The 18,504-nt window shown below is 36.2% G+C and overlaps 2 protein-coding genes across 4 annotated transcripts; both read right to left on the reverse strand.

The window, feature by feature from the left end:
* Nucleotides 1-200: 200 nt before the first annotated feature.
* LOC145560135 (uncharacterized) lies at nucleotides 201-3,750 on the reverse strand. 2 transcript variants are annotated; one of them, XM_081621399.1, is made up of 5 exons: nucleotides 3,324-3,750; nucleotides 2,727-2,777; nucleotides 1,182-1,315; nucleotides 542-633; nucleotides 201-443 (listed from the first exon to the last, which is right to left on the reverse strand). In XM_081621399.1, exons 1-5 carry the CDS (start codon nucleotides 3,597-3,599, stop codon nucleotides 250-252), a joined length of 747 nt encoding a protein of 248 aa, XP_081477525.1. In that variant the 5' UTR covers nucleotides 3,600-3,750; the 3' UTR covers nucleotides 201-249. The 2 variants fall into 2 exon arrangements, with proteins under 2 accessions (XP_081477525.1, XP_081477531.1); XM_081621405.1 differs by having other exon boundaries at nucleotides 201-432; nucleotides 3,324-3,747.
* A 646-nt stretch (nucleotides 3,751-4,396) lies between these two features.
* LOC145560155 (E3 ubiquitin-protein ligase RKP-like) lies at nucleotides 4,397-18,283 on the reverse strand. Of its 2 annotated transcripts, none has more exons than XM_081621425.1 (11): nucleotides 18,097-18,283; nucleotides 16,214-17,859; nucleotides 15,161-15,988; nucleotides 13,463-13,623; nucleotides 12,139-12,277; nucleotides 10,227-10,310; nucleotides 7,098-7,379; nucleotides 6,848-6,979; nucleotides 6,344-6,543; nucleotides 5,615-5,819; nucleotides 4,397-5,154 (listed from the first exon to the last, which is right to left on the reverse strand). In XM_081621425.1, exons 2-11 carry the CDS (start codon nucleotides 17,708-17,710, stop codon nucleotides 4,852-4,854), a joined length of 3,831 nt encoding a protein of 1,276 aa, XP_081477551.1. In that variant the 5' UTR covers nucleotides 17,711-17,859; nucleotides 18,097-18,283; the 3' UTR covers nucleotides 4,397-4,851. The 2 variants fall into 2 exon arrangements, with proteins under 2 accessions (XP_081477551.1, XP_081477547.1); XM_081621421.1 differs by having other exon boundaries at nucleotides 16,214-17,866.
* Between the last annotated feature and the right edge of the window lie 221 nt (nucleotides 18,284-18,504).

Here is an 18,504-nt window from a genome sequence, read left to right on the forward strand (position 1 = left end):
TTTTGTTGTCGTTAGCAAGGTGAAGGGTATTTAGGACATTCGGCCCGCTAGTAGTTGCCCAACTAGCTACCAATAGATTTTTTTTTTTTTTTTTTTTTTTTCATTTGTTAAGAGCGATTGCCATAAACATAAAAGATACAACACTGAATCTTTGGCAAGTGATGCTTTGCTACCTAGCATCAATGAAATCTATTCATATGTACAAAAGTGAAAATGAATCTTACATTCTTACTGCTCTTATCATCAAAATTATTTATTCAAGGATCTAAGCCTAGATCTATTTGAAAGAAATTTGACGACCGACCTAGAAAATCCAGTGAGAGCAAATAACATTTGGATCATTGAACGACCCTTTACAATGCCCTCTCGCATGCCTCTTGCAGATTTAGCTAACGCGGGCTCAACTATTGATGTTGCTCTGGTGCTGACTATCTGCATTGGTGCTAATGAAGTGAAGATGAAGTGAAAATTCCAAGTTCAGGATAATATGGAAGGCACAGTGTTTTAGTTCAGCATGATTCCTGAGATTATAATAGCTAACCTGTTGATGTCATGTTTGCAAATTGACGCATTTTTTCCTCTGCGACATGTACAGCACGAGTAGACCGTTTAACACCTTGTGTTATTTCCTGCCTGCAATACATCATATCATATGACCCTTCAGCATGTACAGAAAGTTCCCAAAAGAAAAGAACCAACTAATCAATCAAGTCTCAGATGTATTATCATGATGAAGCTTTATATATCAGCTTCACAATATATCTTCGGCCTCAAACTATAAGTTCGAGTTGGTATCAATCTTTTATTTGTTCTTAACTAGGTCAATGTTATTAGGAACTACTTGCTAACATCTTAACATGGAATTAGCTAAATACAATTCCTTTAATGATATATTGACTCTCTAATTTGAATTATCAGATAAACTATAACAAACACCAGTTCAGAGATTCAACTATAACAATTAAGATAGCTCCTATAACTACAGAATAATAGAATCTTAAATTCTGATGGAAATTGAATTTTCTTCTAAATTTTAAACAGTTAGACATGAAGAGCTATTAGTAAGCATCATAAATAAATTTAAGCTCACTAATTACTATTAAGGAAGGTCTAATGTTCTTCAAACACTTTGAAAGACTATTCAAAAAGACTTAAAGAGCACATGCTAAAAAACATCTTACCCCAAATCACTTAGCTCCATAGTTAAGTCACTGATCTCCATTCCAGACAAGCGAACTGCTGCCATTGTGTCTGGAAGCTCTTCTCTCGTGACATCTAATAGCTTCTCCAACGATTCAGCTGCTCTCTTGAAGGCCTTGAACATGACAAAGCAAAACCAAGCATTTTTGAAAATATGTGAAAACCTTGAGAAATATGCCAACTCAAAATGTCATAACTAAGCCTTAAAGCATCTAATAATAGAATAAAAATAGTAATGGTACAAATCTCCTTATACTATGGCCTCAGCTCCATTTTAAGGGCACAAGATAATGCCCCACATACTTACTTAAGAAAAATCTTACACTTGTCCGGACATTGTTCAATCCTAGAAAATATTTTTCAAAAATAGTGCCAGTTATAAGTTTTAGTTTTTGTTTCCGCATTGTAGTAATATATTGCTATTCACATCTCTTCTGAATTCCAATTTATATCACGTGCGAAGGAAAAGGCGTATAAGTGTGCTTGCAAAATGACATTTTTATGGAGGAATTATGCATTTGGATAGCAATGGTGGAGGGAAGAAAAGGCTTGGGTGAGGAAAAGGCAAAGTTTTCCTGCCTTCTCCTCTTAACAATATATGTAAGGGATGAGTGGAAATGAGGAATATTCAAATTCCCTTGTTTGTCATGGAAATGGGGAAGAGAAGGAAAAGGAATAAAAGGCATTCATTTTCTTTCCAATTTAGGTAAAAAATTAAAAGAAGATTACAACTCCCTTCCCCCTAACTATTACCTTCTTTCTTCTAACCAAAAACATTATAATTTTTTTCAACTTTTGAGGGATTTGGTGTTCACAATATAATAACTATTTAGTTTCTATTTACCTTTGTTTCCTCTGTTCCATATCCAAATAAAGGAAATTAGATCCATCACTCTCCCTCTCCTCCCCTTTCCTCTAATTAGACATCCAAATACATAGTTGATTTGTATAAGAATCAATTTGCTTGAAACCCTTAAACATGTAATAAAGGGCGACAACAAAGAAAGCATCAATTTAGCCCTTCAAGTTCCCCATACCCTATGTGATATTACTAAAAATTTACAGCTCATAGGGTTTTAGTGCCTGTATTTGGACAATGAACTAACAATCCTTCAATTAATAACCATTATCCACACACCCTCTTGTGCAAGGGCATAGACGAAATGTCTCTAAGCATGAAACATTGCTGCCAATATCTATTAGCACGTATCTCCTTAATCCCCCCAGTTCCATACCCCCAAAATCCCCATAATGCATCATCCCCATTCTTCACAATGTTATCCTTCTATAGATATATAGAATCAGAGTGTTTATGTCAAATCACTAAATTATGATCCCATCCAAATTCCTAAATCCGCTCCCAATCAAAATTAATGGATACAAAAGAACGTAATTCACAATTCAAAACCGCCTCAAAATTCCTTTTTTTCAGTAAAATCAGTCAATTCCGGGGGCCGGGGAATTAAACCAAAGACAATTAATCCAACAGAAACTAATAGAATCCAATGTAGATAGAATGCACAAACCAAAAGTGTGGGAATTGCCGAGCAGAATAGCCAAGTCGTTGATATAGCAACCTGTAAACAGAAAAACAAAAATCTAAAATTACCTTAAGAAGTTTCAATGTTTCAGCTCTTGGTTTCTAGACATTAAACATTACAGTACCTAAGTATGATATAGGCTGTAAAATGAACATAAAATTAGTCATACTCATACTAATCCTATCAATTTTCCAAAAAATAACAACTAAACAACCAACTGCTAGTTTCATAATCTTGAATTACGTGTAAATGTCAACTAGTTTAATTGGTTAAAGTCGATACCCAAGTCCTGGAATCGAATCCCGTCTACTTGAAAACTCACAACGATGTCAAACACACCCAAAACAATTGACCTAATTGCTAATATATACAAGTACAAATTACAAAGTAGGAACTTTATCTTTTCTTTTTCTATCACAGCAATTTGCTAAAATAAAAAAATTCAAGATGTTGAACTCAATAACATTAAACTAAATTCAATTGAACTCATATTTCTCAAGCAATTAAGATTATGCAAAAATCAACATTCAATTTATAAATAAAATTAAAAAAAAAAAAATGTTAGTAAGAAAAAAGTGATACCGCACAAGCGAGGATGTTCAAGACGGTAATGTGACGATGCGTGAGAGTAGAATGAGGGAGTTGAAGAGAAGGGGATCCAACGGAGGAGATGAATTCGGAAGAAATCGACGGTTCAGAGGAAGCCACATTTTCCGGCGATTGAACGGAAAGTACGGTGAAGCGGCGAGTCGGGAGACGGAGAGAAGACGGCGGAGGTTGCGATAAAGTTAGGTTTCCGGCGACTTTGAAACGGTGGATTGCAGGGGTTGATGCCCGCAAATTTAATGCTGAGAACATCACTTCTTCACTCACTCAACAATCAGCTCAACTGCTCACGGCACTTGGGTTTATGTTTATACATAAGTTAGGAAAATGAGTATGGGTATTGTATTGTTTGTGTTTAGTTTCGTGTCGATTATGGATGAAGTACGTATCAAATTAAATACGAAGTATAATTATTTGATAGTAAGAGTGTGAAATCGTATTGAGTAACAAATTTATTAAATTGGGTTATGGTTGATTTATGTTCATGTTGTTAATGTGTTCATATTTCTGGAAATGATTTCAGGTCAGGTTCGTGTCAAGGATTTTCCAATCTATGTAAAGTATAAACTTCCAAAATACCACGAATATTAATGTTTGAAGAATTTACTTTCAAATTTTAATATCTTGTTTAAGGTATTCTCAAATCTCAACAACACTATAGAATAAGGCTTTAAAAATTTTAGGGAAATTTAACTAGTATTGAGTAGGTGTAGAAGTTTAGTTGTTTAGTCCTCAAGATCATTTTTTATGTAGAACTTCCAAAGAAAAATGGAACATACAAAAGGTGAATAAAGGAGCAAACAAAATGGATGTCTATGCAACTACGTTACAGTTTTATATCCCTTACCCTTGTATCAAGTATACAGTATACAAGTAAATCTTTTTGCAAAAACAAAACAATTGTTTAGGTCCCCTTGCTTGGTTTTCATTATACACCATGGCGTATCCAGCTCTCGATACACCCAGGCTATATATTCTGCTCATTTGGAGCTCTCGCATTCTGATTTTTGAACCATGAGGTGAACAAAAAAATAAGAAACAATAGGCGAAGCACTACACTGTTGGACTGTTTCCATTAGATTGACAGAGTCACAAACAGCTCCGAATTTTTATTCCCATTCCATTTCGTATTTACATAATAATGCCCTCAACAGTCTCTACAAAAATTTCCCATATCCATGGTTTTCTTCACTGTCCATGGCCATCCTTGACCCTAAATGCATATTTACATACTGAGAACCGAACTAAAATTTCTATACTACTTACGAAGAATATATTATTTTCCTCCCTGCTCCCTTTTAATACTTCCTTCTCTGGTGTTGCCCCTTCCTAGGACATTTTAGGTCTTCAGCTTTTGCGCGCTTAAAATAGCTTCAATGTTGTTGAGGCTACTTAGGTTGCAAAAAAGCGGCTGGCACCAGGCTGAGATCAACTGACAATAATAGAACCAGTGCAAATCTCGAAGAACAAAAAAATTAATAAACTAGAACTGTAAACTTGATATTTAAATAGTTCTTGTTTCATCCTTGATGACTTCAACGACTATGGCATTACAAAAGAAGCATCTTTGACAATTCAAGAGATGTCGAGTAATGCACCCATAGCACGATTGGTGTAAACAAGGAACAAACTGGGCATCAGCCACATAAGTATAGCAGATACAGCACATACTGTCATCGAATTCTGATTCTTGCAAGAAAGCAGAAGTCTCCAAATCTCGGGACCCCATACGGCTAATAAGACAGGTTAAGAACTCCTCAAGCTGCCTCAACTTAGCAAAGTGAACATTCCCCTTTGAAAAACCAGCCTGCCAATATACAAGGGCAGAGTGAAAATCACAACACAACAAATCAGGAGATTTCAATAAAAAGATAGCCAAGAGATACACATGAGATCATGTTGCAACCTCAAAACAATGATCCTAATTCCTAAGCAGTAATTCAGGCTTTCTGACAACACCTTTTCTTAAAGCCTTAATTCAATAATCGAGATTATTACAAGCATGGAAATTGGCAAGTCAACATTCACAGGTCTCAACGGTATTATGAGCTTATGATACCATCAGCACACATGCACCTAATTGGAGCTGCTCATAAGAGGGCACTGTATCCAAAAAGATTCTAGCACATTATGCACGTATATAGAGACAACATTATGTATTAACAGTTAAACAAAGCTGGATCAATCAGGAGATAAAATGGCCAAGTGAAGATTAATGACATGCAACAAGATTTCTAGGCTAGATAGAGTGAAGGACAAAAACTAACCCAGTTGAACCCCAACATATACTGAAGGCCAAAAAGAACAGTTGCTGGGCAGTCCATCTTAGCCAAAACTTCGATGATATCATTCTGCTCACTAGATTCAACTTCTGTACTGGCTTCAACCAAATTCACTATGATGCCAACAAGGGGAGCCAATATCATACCCCGATTTATTTTCTCCGGAGACTGACCATGTCGTTTAACTGACCTGGAGAACAAAGATGCCAAAAATAATAAGAAGCTGATAAATTAACAGAAGCAAATCATTATGCTCATTTAAATAGGCCATTACAAACCACATTAAATTGAACAACAATGATGTTTCAATGACAAAGCTCACAGATTGATCCTAAGTGAAGCCCTTGGGTTAAAAAATTCTCAAGAGTCTGCCCAAAAATTGACCTCGATCATCTTAGTACAAGGATTCCTAAGTTACAAATTGATTGTGCTGTTTTCTAATTGGCCTTTACGTTGTAAAGTGGTAGCAATCACAGCATACTAGTATATAAGCCTAATACGTAGTATACAACAGCAAGGTTAAAATAGGTGATCACAAAATTAATGCACGTTATCAGAGCCAAATCAGCCAATCACACAGGATAGAGATTAAAGGAGTGCATCTAGATATCTAATGATGATTGATGAGCAGTTAAATTAATTAAAAATAATGCCATTAATACTAGCAGTTGAAAGTCTTCAGACACACATCAGCAAAAGAATTTGGAAGCTTACCAATCAAAAAACTCAGAATCAGTTGCTGATGTCATCTGATTAAGTGTAAAGATGACTAACTCGGTCAACCTTTGGAGATGCATATCATTTCCTAAAAGAAATGCTTGAGGGATCTCATGCGTACAGAACTCCAGGATACGAGCAAGTTTGCAAGACAAATCAAAAACTGCACCGCATTTTCTCTCCCGGAACTCCAAAACCTAAAAAGATTTTTTAGAAAATAACCAATCGGAAAATCAAAAAATAAATTAATATTAGAGTATAAATAATCAATATCGGACGGTTCGGCGGTTCCTTGTAACAATTCATGTTAGCCGACCCCAATCATTTGGGACTAAGGATTTGTTGTTGTTTTAGTATAATAATAAAATTAAAATAAAAAGTTAAAAAGTTCAAATATATAGGTTGTCAAATTAGCAATGTATGCATAATCAAAAAACACAAAAAGAAACAGCTTACTACTCCGTATAAACTTAAACTGAGAATTTAAAATAAAAGGCTTACATGGTTCTTTTCTTGCATTTCTCGAATAGAAATAGAAAACTCAGTCATTGTCCAACTCAAGGTATTGAATAAGCGATTCAAGAAAGCAGCAAATAGTTCTTCATCTTCAGCACACACATCACGCAACAATCTCTTCACAAGTTTCAAGTATCCATAGAGAATATATGGGTCAGTCAAAAGAACTGTGCACAACAAAGAGGGCTTGGGATGTAAAATAAGCAAGACTGAATAAGGGTTTAACTTTTTTTACCTGGAAAACTACTGAAGAAGATGATGTCTCCCCATGTTTTGAAGAACCAAAACCAAAACCCTTGCACAACCTTAAAAGAATGTTAGTCACTGGAATCCAGGACCTGTTATCAAAAGCTGATAACAAGGCTTTTGGCATCTTGTGGGTGGCTGCATGATTGGTTTCAAAAGAAACCAAATATTCTTTGTACTGTACTAATGCCGATATAGATTGGAGAAGCACGTCTTTTATATCAGCACTCGATATACGGGGATCATTAAAATGGGTGACGACAAATGTAACCTGATCAAAGATCAAATAGCACATACTTCAGATACATGTTCAAATACTGCACATGTATTGCAACTGCATTGAGAGACAATTCAACATGTGCACCAAATTCTATATCTCCATTATACTTGGTAGAAAGGGAATGATAGACATATAGGGTGGCATAAGCTACAAGAATTATGAGATAAGTGGCCCCACAAATAGCACACTTTTCTTCAATGATTAAACTTATCATTAGCAACATATAGGCCCTGTTTGGGAGAAAGCTGAAAGCTGAAACTGATTGAGTTAACTGATTTTGACTAGCTGATTTTATTAAGTGATTTGACTAACTTATTGTATTAACTGATTATATAAAAGTGTTTGGTAAATAGCTGGTAGCCTAAAGGTGATTGAGTATGTGAAATGACTAATAAGCTAATTGTGGGGTAGGTAGTTTAGATAGGATTTAAAATTAAATGAGGTTATAAGTGTCATTTCACAATAATTAATAAATAAGCTAATTGAAAAAGCTCCTAAAATGAGCTTTTTCAAAAAGAGCTTATTTAGTGGAATAAGCTCTTTCAATAAGCTTACTACCAAACACTTGTATTAGCTTGTTTGACTAGTCAATCAGCTAAAGTTAGTCAAATAAGCTAATATACCCCCAATAAGCTTACTACCAAACAAGGCCATAATCTGCAACATATAAAAAAAAAAAATCCTCTCAAGCAAACAAAGAATGGATGCTATCAGGGTGCAAAATGCAGCTTCAAACATTGGACTCTCAGGATTTCATTTAACCATAAATAAACCACCCATTTCTCAGCACCATATCCCAATTCAGACTCTATTAAAGCATTTGCCAAATCAACAGTGGTTCTAAAGTCAACAAACCTGACACTTTCACACTGCAAGACGGGCAAATCATAGTCAAAGAATCCCCCTAACTAGACCAGTAGCCCCAACACTAGTTTATCCATTAACAACTAATTTGCTCTCTTCTCCCTTCTCTAAGATAAAAGGAGAAACTATGCAAAAATTCATTTAAAGTTATACCACATGACCTTATTGTACAGTACGTTTTACGAACAGCCTTTAACAGATTCTTAAACAAACATGCCCCTTCTAATTCTTTTCTTGTCTAGATGTTCTGGGATCCTTCCAACTATGCTGTTGCCTCATCCCCAATCTTTCAACCAGCTAGATCAACATTAACAAAAAAACGGAAAAGAATACAAGGAATCAGACAGAAATACTACAATGGATCTCAACCCAATGCCTAACTATTATTTATTAGTCTTGATGAGGTCAAAACCTAAAGCATACAAACTTTTAGCAGCGCAGCAGCATGAAAAGGAGAGGAAAGAGAAATAAAAGCAGCAAAGAAAAAAAAAAGAAATTCAAAAAGGACAAGCAGCCAAATTAGCAATCATTTCCTTCTCATGAAGCCTGATAGCTCCTTCTCAGGGAGATCTCTCTTTCTCCCCCACCCCACACTCTTTTCCTCCCCCGCCTCTATCTCTGACCTTACTTATGGCTTGCACAGCCAGCCATGTCCAAGTGGCAATGGAGGATCAGGCCCAGATTTCGCACCCGTTTCAGTGTTGTGTCATGTCACCACAGGTATGTAAGCCCTATTCCCAAGTCTGGTAAATTAACATAGAACCATGGTATTAGCAAGCCTTATCAAAGTTTCGGTTAATATCAATCAAAGCCTTAATCCCATAAGTGGGGTCGGGTACATGAACCAAAAATGATTATTCCGTATAGTCATCCACAAAAATCTTCCTCCTCCATCTCTTATGATCAAACACCTCATTCTCATGCAAATCCATATGCTTCATATCCTTCCTAACTCCTTCCAACCAAGAAAGCTTTGGTTAATATAGTCCACCAAATTTCCCTCCATTCAACAACTCGTTGCATTTGCACCCTCTTCATTCAATGACAAATAGACAGAGGAGATACAACTTCAAAAACAATTCTCCCTCACAGTCTCTTTACACTTTGGTTGAGCAAAGAGACGTAGAATAGTTGCCACAAGTAAAATATATATTGAGTACTGGATGGTAAGAAGAACTGATGCTGGGATGCAAGTGAGAATTTTTTTTTAAAAAAGGTATTTTCTAAGCTATGCCCTTGAGTTTGTTAAGTCACTAAGGTGTACCCTTGCTTTTTCAAAATTTAAAGTTGTGCCCTCCAACTTAAGTTGTTTAATCAACCGTACCCTCTGACGTAAGTAATTTTTTTTAAAAAATAGGAAGTAAAAAAAAAAAGATGAGAAAAAAGTACAACAAGCGCTTGAAATATCAATGGTTGCATTTAGAAGAAAGAAGAAAAGGTGGATGAGATAATGTGGAAAAAATGCTAATGTTAATCCCCTTATATAATTCTTACCCAATTTAGGTGTGAAATTTCTCTCCAAAGTGGGGTATTTAATGGTTAACACAACTACTAAGGTCGGATTAACGTGAGGGTTCGATTGAATAAACACCTTAAGTTGCAGGGCACATCTTGTAATTTTGAAAAAGCATGTGCACACCTTAGAAGCTCAACAGCCACAAGAGCATAGCTTAGAGAGAAAAAAAAAAAAAAAAAAAAAAAAAAAAAAAAAAAAAAAAAAAAACCTATTAATGGGACGGCGGTTGAAAAGAAAAAAAAAAAAATTGTTAGGGCATTCCAAAATGTCAAGTGTAAAATTTATTATGGGATGAAGGTAGCTAAGTTGAAATACCACACGACTCTAAAATATTAATATGCAGTCAATTATGTATACAGTGGCAATTACAGGAGATGGGACAATAATTTCAAAATCTTGCAAAAGAAAACGTGGACCACCAATTTAACCAAATTTTAAGAGGAAAAGGTGAGACGTACAAATGAAGTTAATCCTTGCTTGATAAAAATAGAAGAAGGGACAAATGGTGGATCACTTTTTCGTAACACGTTAAAGCAATCAACCTGCAAGGAAACATAAAAAAAAGAGTAGTTAAAAATCGATAACTGATTACTACATACCTGCCAGATTAAACTTAAACTACAGATAACAAACCAAATGCAATACTCCCTATGTGCAACATTAGCAAGCCTTGCAATCTGCAGGTCATAACATATGCAAGCTTGCAAATAAGGGAGTATGGATAATTTCTGTAGAAAGTTTAAAGGTAGACCACATCTGAATTAATGAGATAACTAATACGATAAGATATATGAAACAAAACCAGAGTTTAAGAAAGATTATTTCATCGAAGAGGGTGGAGGGACTGGCAGACCATGACAATATTGATGCTCTCCAATTACCATTCACAATCCTAAAAGAATGTTGCCCTATCAAAAATCTACTTCCTCACTCTGGTCCCTTAACATTCAGATCGAATATGAGTGATCTATGCATGAAAGTCACTTGTATTGGCTCAGCCAACTATATAGTTGACCCATAACTTGCTTTTCTCTAGTTGGTTTTGCACCATTACACAAACCTCTTCTTATCCTCCTCTTTGAAGAGATTATGTCATTACTATACAAGAAAAAAGAATATCAACAAAGATGACGAGTAGTCATCCATCTATAAGTGCACCAATCAAGCAAAGATCTGACAAGGGCAATCCACCAGAGCTCTTGAAGCACAAGACAAAAAAGGAAGATGCCAAGAATATTATTAAGTTGCAACCACAACACTCATGAAGCACCATACGAGAGAATGTCAGAGAATTTTCTTCCTTCTTTATTACAAAATAGAACATATGAAACCTCCAAATGAACTATATATCCACTCCATCAGCACAACCCAACAAGCTAACGCCATAAAATTGAGCCTGGACAAAAATTTGGAAGTAATAGCACACAGTCTCCCCAGTCTCCAACTCTCCACTCCCAAAACACAGTATAAACACACCAACAGATAAAGCTTCAAAATTTGAAGTTAACCATCTCCAAGATAATCCAAATATAGTGTCTCCAGTATTGTAGGTATAAAACCCATCCATTCTGTTCCAGTCAATAGCAGCTTTCAATCAACAGACGCAAGATAGAATTGGGCTGTAATTGGAACAGCTACCATTGCCAAAATCTAAGCCCATTCAATCTTAAGATCACAGAACCCAATCCATCCAATGAACTCTCTTCATCTACAACTGACCAAGGCAAAAACACTTCTACTACCAGAATCTACATTAGCCCAATCATATCAAAGTATATACACTAAGAGATTTACAATTAAGGCAATACACTCCTAAACTTCCTCGTAACATCAGAAAGAATCAAATAGAGCCTGGAAATTTAAAATGACAAACAACAATCAACTCCCACATAGACCTTTACACAACCATTTAATTACTCATTCTCAAAATCAAAACTCAAGACATCCACAACCAAACTGAAAAGAAATGTGGGACAAGGACCACCATCTCTCAAGTTTCAACCACACTCCTCCAATAGTTTGTTGAAATCCAATAAATGTTTGAGATGAGCTTAACATAACTCGCACATATGCTTATCCTTTTCACAAGATCTGAAATCTGGAAAGGAACCTAAAATATATCCTTACTTGGTAATTAAATTTAAACTTTCCAGGGCTTCTGCTAAAAGATATACCAAGTAGGTTTTACACTAAAAAATTATTGAACTTTCAGGGACTTTATACCTCAGAACACAGTATCATTGGCCCAATTTCTGTATCTTAAAAAGCCAAAAAAAAAAGGAAGAGAGAGAGAGAAACATGTACAACTATTAAATGTGGCAAACCATTTGCCCAATAATAATGCAAGAAAAGATAAAGGAGGCAATTTACCAGAGCTTCTAGATAGAATTCAGGAACAAAACTGAACAAGGTGTCATCTTTGCTGACCACAAGAAGCAATTGCACAATCCACATACAAGCAGCATACATTCCTCTTTGTTTCCATCGAGATAATAGAGAGATACGATACCTGTTGGCATAATCACATAATACAGTGCATCAAGCAAAAGGGCCACAAAAAAGCTCTCACTTTAACTGACAAATCTACCAACAAAAGAAAAATCACTAGGATAAGCTTCCAAGCATATTCAACAAAAGAAAAGCTAATCTACTTTTCACACCTATGATAATACTTTCAAGAAAAAGTAAACAGGATTCAAATAATTAATCATGAAATTGATATTTATTTTAACAATAAAACCCCCATATATAAAATAAATTGCAAGTCCAAAGAAGATAAAACCAGTTCAATTCAACCATCAATCCAAATTACCAGGCCAATTTACCCTGTATTACCTATGTCGGATAGGTATGAAGTAACAACAGTTTTAATAAGTTCAATGAGATCACGTCAGACACCAATAATAAGTCTAGAACATCTGGAAGATATTCAGACATGAATCCCTGACTAATTGTACTTCAATGGTCAGCTTTTGGCCATTAAGCGGATACAATACAACTCATACAAGTACATGAGTTCATCAGAAGTAATCAAGAATATAGTAACTAGGTGAAAGATAGAAAGGCGCCCTAATAACATCTATTGAAGATAAGATGCAAATCTCACATAATAATAGGAAGCAACCATCCTGTAATGGGAATAATCAGATGTAACTTGTAAGGGATCACCTCAACAAATTGCAAAAAAAACAAATGAAAGGTTGAGGAAGTAATCATCGTTAGAATTACCACTACGTAGTTATCAACTTAAAATTTTAGCATATTACATATATGCCCTAGAGCTTTTGATGTTCTAGTTAATTCCAACCCTGCCTCGTGAATGTTTAATCATGCCTTCAATTCAAGATTTTTAATGTTACTATTAACTTTACAAAGTCTTCACAGTTCTTCAATCTTACCCACATATTATGGTTTACTTCAGCTAACCATTTTCATTGTCATTATTGGATTAACCATCCTAGCAAAGCACTGCAGTTACTGTTTTTGTTCTTAGCAATGTTTTCTACTAGTTTGATCAACAACTCTCCTGGCAGTAATAATACAAGACCTGGAAAACTTATAAATAGATTACAGAGTTTTAGTTTAAACTGTTCAGTAAGGTTATACCACGTATTATGACATCATCACATCTTGCTAAAATAAGATTGATTTGTCAAGACAAGCAATAGTAGAAGTCACATCAAAAAATTCTTACCATGTAGAGTGCCTTACGCAGTCAATAACTTCCTCCCTGTAAATATTCCGCGCCTCTTTTAGCCGTTTTTGTTGCTCATGGCATGGTCTTTCTTTTATTTGCCTATCTGTTTCTTCCAACAGTGATATCGACTGTGATTGATGTGACATGTAGTATGATGCCTACACAAAAGAAAGAATTGTCATCCTAAGTAATGAAAGATGGATAGACAAATGTGCCACAAATGCAACTAAGTAAAATAACATCTGAAAGCACAGCCAGTGCATGGTTGGAAAAATTCGAATATAAAGCTCAAACTTGAAATATATTCATGGATACATGATTTTCAACTCCTGTACTCAAGAATAAAAACAATCATCAGGCCAACAGTAATCCAGCCCAAAGTCAAAAATCAAACTTAACAATAGTCTATAGACGTATAGCGGTATAGGGTGTATACCAGAAGAAACACATCAATCTACTTCAGGAAGACTCAGAGTGTAAGCTTAACCATATAAGGCATGTCAAATTCACATGCATATCAAGCGAAGGGGCATAAGAACAGTTGTACATCTCATACCCACATTCTTCTAGGAAAAAAAAAAAATGAATCAAAGTATATGTCTAGATAATTTCTAGCCTCATTTGTCTTCCAAATTGTACTCTTTGACTTCCACCAACGGCCAAATGTGTACGTACTACAAAATATCCCTGTACTAAACTATGCAGGTTAACACAGAAGTGTCTACTGCAGATTATAGCCAACAAAAGACCCACCTTTTCTAATATACAAACATCTTAGATACTTCCAAATGAATAAGTCGCATATATCCGTCATGCTTAAGCCACCTATGTTACTTGTGTAGCTCATTTCAAGAGTTCAACATGGATGCATCAAACATATTTTCAAAACATACGTTTAGGATAATAGCCAAGAACCCATGCCCATCAGATCAAGACACTCAAATAAATAATCGATGTAATAGTGTTCATCAGATATATGAAAATGTGTGATAAGAGGCAGGAAGGAATAAGAGAACAGAGGAAAAAAAAAAAAAAATATATATATATATATATATATATATAATTTAAAGGAAAGAAAAAGGGAAGAATTCAGTACACATCATCACAGGTGCACATCACTCCACCCACATCTAAGGAAAAAATAATAGTATGCATATCATTCCTTTGAGCCAAAGTTGAGAGTCTACAATCAACATATCCATGTCTAAAATTTTTTTTTTTCTGTATCCTGAAATCACAATATCAATTACTCCATATTTTATACCTTCCTTAACTAAGATGAATTTTGGATGATCCAAAATCCCACATCTCAAGCACCACAAGCAACAATGACTTTCCAAATTAACACACTATGCACATATGGGAAAAACGGATGCTATGTTGCTAGCCTCCAGAAAGAAAGAAAAAAAAAATGGATTGGCATTGGCAACATACTGTACTTGAGGTTCAGAAGCCAGCATATAGGCTAAAGGCTTTTGGCAGTTTCCAAAAGCAACTATTAGTTTTTTCCTCACACATATAGCTTTCTTTTAAGAAAAATAAAGATCAATATAAAAAAATAAATAAATAAAAGGATCCCATGATCTAAAATGCTACACTTCTGTAGATCTATTGCTAAAAAAAAAAAAAAAAATTCGAGGAGTAATTTGAAAACCAAAATACACTACCAATTAAAAAAACAACCACTGGACTCACCTGCCTCAAATTTGGAGAGACCCCTACATGGTACAAAAATAGCATAACATCAAGAAGTTCCTCCTCTCTCAATGTGGCTGAAGAGATGTTACTTCCTTCAGGTACTGTTCTTGATGGTTGCACTGATCGATACCCAAACTGAGAGTGAGGATGCTCACTTGAACTAGACTTGTCTTCAATTTCCTCATTTAAACTTCCAGTACTGCATTCAGCAGCAACATGAGCAGATCGCTCAGGAATTGAAGAGCTATGGCCACGAGAACCTTTGGCTCTAAATCTAATTGGATCACGGTAGATTCTTGTGAAATCAACATCATAGCTAGAACAGCAACATGGCTTCTGCCTTGTAAAATGTGTTACTCTAGTGTCTTTATCATCCATGCAACCTTCTTCCCAAGAAATTACTTCAGACTCCCGGTCAAGAACGGAATGCAGTTCTAACAAATTGTTAAAAGATCCTCCAATTCTGGGAATGTCAATCCTCATAGGATCATTTTTCACAAACAACTCAATTGGAAAACTGAGCTGACCACCCCTATGTAGAAAACCAACTACCTCTTTAGCATCATCTCTGTGGCCCTTAGACCATCCACAAATTTCTGCCATAGGAAAACCTTCTGAAAGATAATGAAGGATAACAGCATACAAGGAAACAAGGACGGTGTTTCCAAGAACCCCAGGAGGGGTCATGTTACGGTCTGCTCCTCCAATTTTCAATAAAAGGTTCTGCAGGAACTTCCTAAAAACTGAACCAGGAAACTGAGGAGGTGTCACAGGTGGAATGAACTGGATAACCAGGCAACAGAGATCTCGGTGCTTCTCCTCAATCTGCAAGCAGCATAAACACAACATATATAAATTAGCCATCCCCGACAATTAATGAGCAATAATACATCCATTACTTCTTGAAAGTTCACAGCTACTCTTCATGTGGAAAAATCTCAAATTACAGCTTTGCAGGAAAATCCAACACATGACAAATATAAAGGGGTAGAGAAAAGTAGCAATAAGGAGTGAACGCATTGTGGGGGGCATCTAATATAATTACAATACCTTGCATATTGCATCTGACAGAGCTGTAGTGGTTAGCATCATACTGCTTTCATGAGAAACATCCTCGCATGAATTAGGCCACCAAACAGAAGGCATCATCAATTGAAGATCATGCTTGTTAGGACTTTTCCATGACAAAAAACCTTCAAGGAGAAACTCGAACTCAGATGACTTCCACCAGAGCACCATCAACTCCTCTCTTCTCAACAAATGGCAAGCCAGGGCAAGATATGGATATGGTCCTGAATATGGGCACTCAGTTAAAACTAATGAAGCTGTTTTGCAACTGTAAGAAAGGGCACCAATTACATGCTGAAACAGCAAGCTTGAGCTTCTAAATTTTAGAAACACGTCAACGACTTTGTCTAAGCTCCGATGATCATGTGGTAAATGAAGACCGTATATATCCAATAGAAATGACAATAATGGACCCCATGCTATATACTCCAAGCTCCTATCATCTCCGTCCAGTATAGAGAAGAATTCATCACATATTGCATCAGCAACAGGGTGAAAGATGTCATCCAGTGGAACAAACCTCTGCAACCTTCTCAATTTATCAACGGAAGTGAACTTGGCCCTTTCCATGCGTTCTATTTCCAACAACCTTGATAAGCATTGCAACAGCTGGGAGGCACGTGAAGTTGCAGGTGGAGGATTTTGTAGGGGAAGGAAACCTTCAATTGGGTACTTAAAGGGCCGCGCGCCAAAATTCAGATCACACCTTTCACCCTGCGATAAGGAGACTGCAGGAAAGTAACCTAGACCAGGATTCATCTTCCGAATGCCGGCAAATGCAACCCCGAGTGAAATACCATTCCTGTAAAAAAGTATCCTATCCTCATCCAAGTCTATGCAACATCCTATAACATCACCGACGACCCATGGCTGACCATATCCCTCATCCTCCTCGTTCCATTTTTTAACCCTTTTACCATCAAATGCATAAGAATCCTCAGCATCACCCACACCCATACGATCAGTGAAAGGGCAATAGATTGTTGCCCAACCAAGCTGCTGTATCCCAGCAGTTTCTAGCATCACTTCATACATCCATTTGCCTTCCCACACACATGCATTTGCTCTGGCACTGCTAAAAATAGCTAGACTTTCCAAGAGCAAAGGAGGACTAACTTTCCGCAAATCCCCACATGTACTGGATTCATCAATAGAAACAACATGCCCATGTCCACGGTCAAATATAGAGATACCATCCCTATCCTGAAGTTGAGAGCTCAGAGATGACGGAAACTTTAGAAGAAAACGTTTGACAATAGAATGGACTATAGTAACATCCAATGAACCGCTCACTGGTCCTATTGATCGAGAAGGAAGATCGAAAATATATTCCAGTGTTCGTTCCAATGACTGGTGCCCGAAATCATCATGATATGAAACTAGACGATTCTTTTGACAATTCGCTTTCTTATCCTCACCATTAAGTATTAGCGCTAACCCTGACGATAATCCACTACCCCATACACCATCTTCTGCCATTAAAGAGGAGGGATTTTCCACCTCCCCAATTTACCCTACATATGATTACAACCCACAGAAAACCTCGAATCAACTAAAAATTCACCCAAAAATCGTCTCGAAATCCTCCAATTAATTGTATATACAAAGAGCACAAACAGCAGCTTCCCCTACAAGCTAAAAATCACTAACATAAGCATCTACACATAACTGCCGCCAAAAAAATCAAGCAATAATCATCAAATTTCAACAATTCAAACAAAAGTAATATTATTTCCAGAAATTCATAGTTCCTCAGACTTCCATTTCATTAAACTAACGAATAAACACCAGCACAAAAATGCATCAAAAACAATTTGTTCTTCTTCAATCAAACGGAAAATTAAGTAAAAAATTCAACAACTTACAAGTTATACAATCAAAATCTCCAAGAAATAAGCTTGAAAACAACGATCAATTAGACAGAAAAGTCGGCTGATTGGAGAAATTAGGGCTAAGAAGACGACGCCATTAATGAAGTCTGAAGAAAAAAGAAGAGAGAGAAAATACAATTGGGGGAAAAAGGAAAAGGTCGTAGAACAGAAATTTCCAATAGTTTGCCAAAAGTTTGGGGGAATACGAAGAAATGCTGACTAGGAAGAACCCTACAAATTGGGGGTTGATCAACCGACACGTGGCCGTTACAAGCAAGTGAGTGACGTTGACTAAAAAACTCTTACATGTGAGAATCAGCTGCCGGTGAGTTTGGGAAGGGTACCGGTTTTTGCCGGTCATGCTGTTAACGAGGTCGATTTTAAGGGTACAGTAACTTTTGG

Source organism: Chenopodium album, chromosome 1 (genome assembly GCF_948465745.1).
Source record: "Chenopodium album chromosome 1, dcCheAlbu1.1, whole genome shotgun sequence".
Taxonomy (NCBI): domain Eukaryota; kingdom Viridiplantae; phylum Streptophyta; class Magnoliopsida; order Caryophyllales; family Amaranthaceae; genus Chenopodium; species Chenopodium album.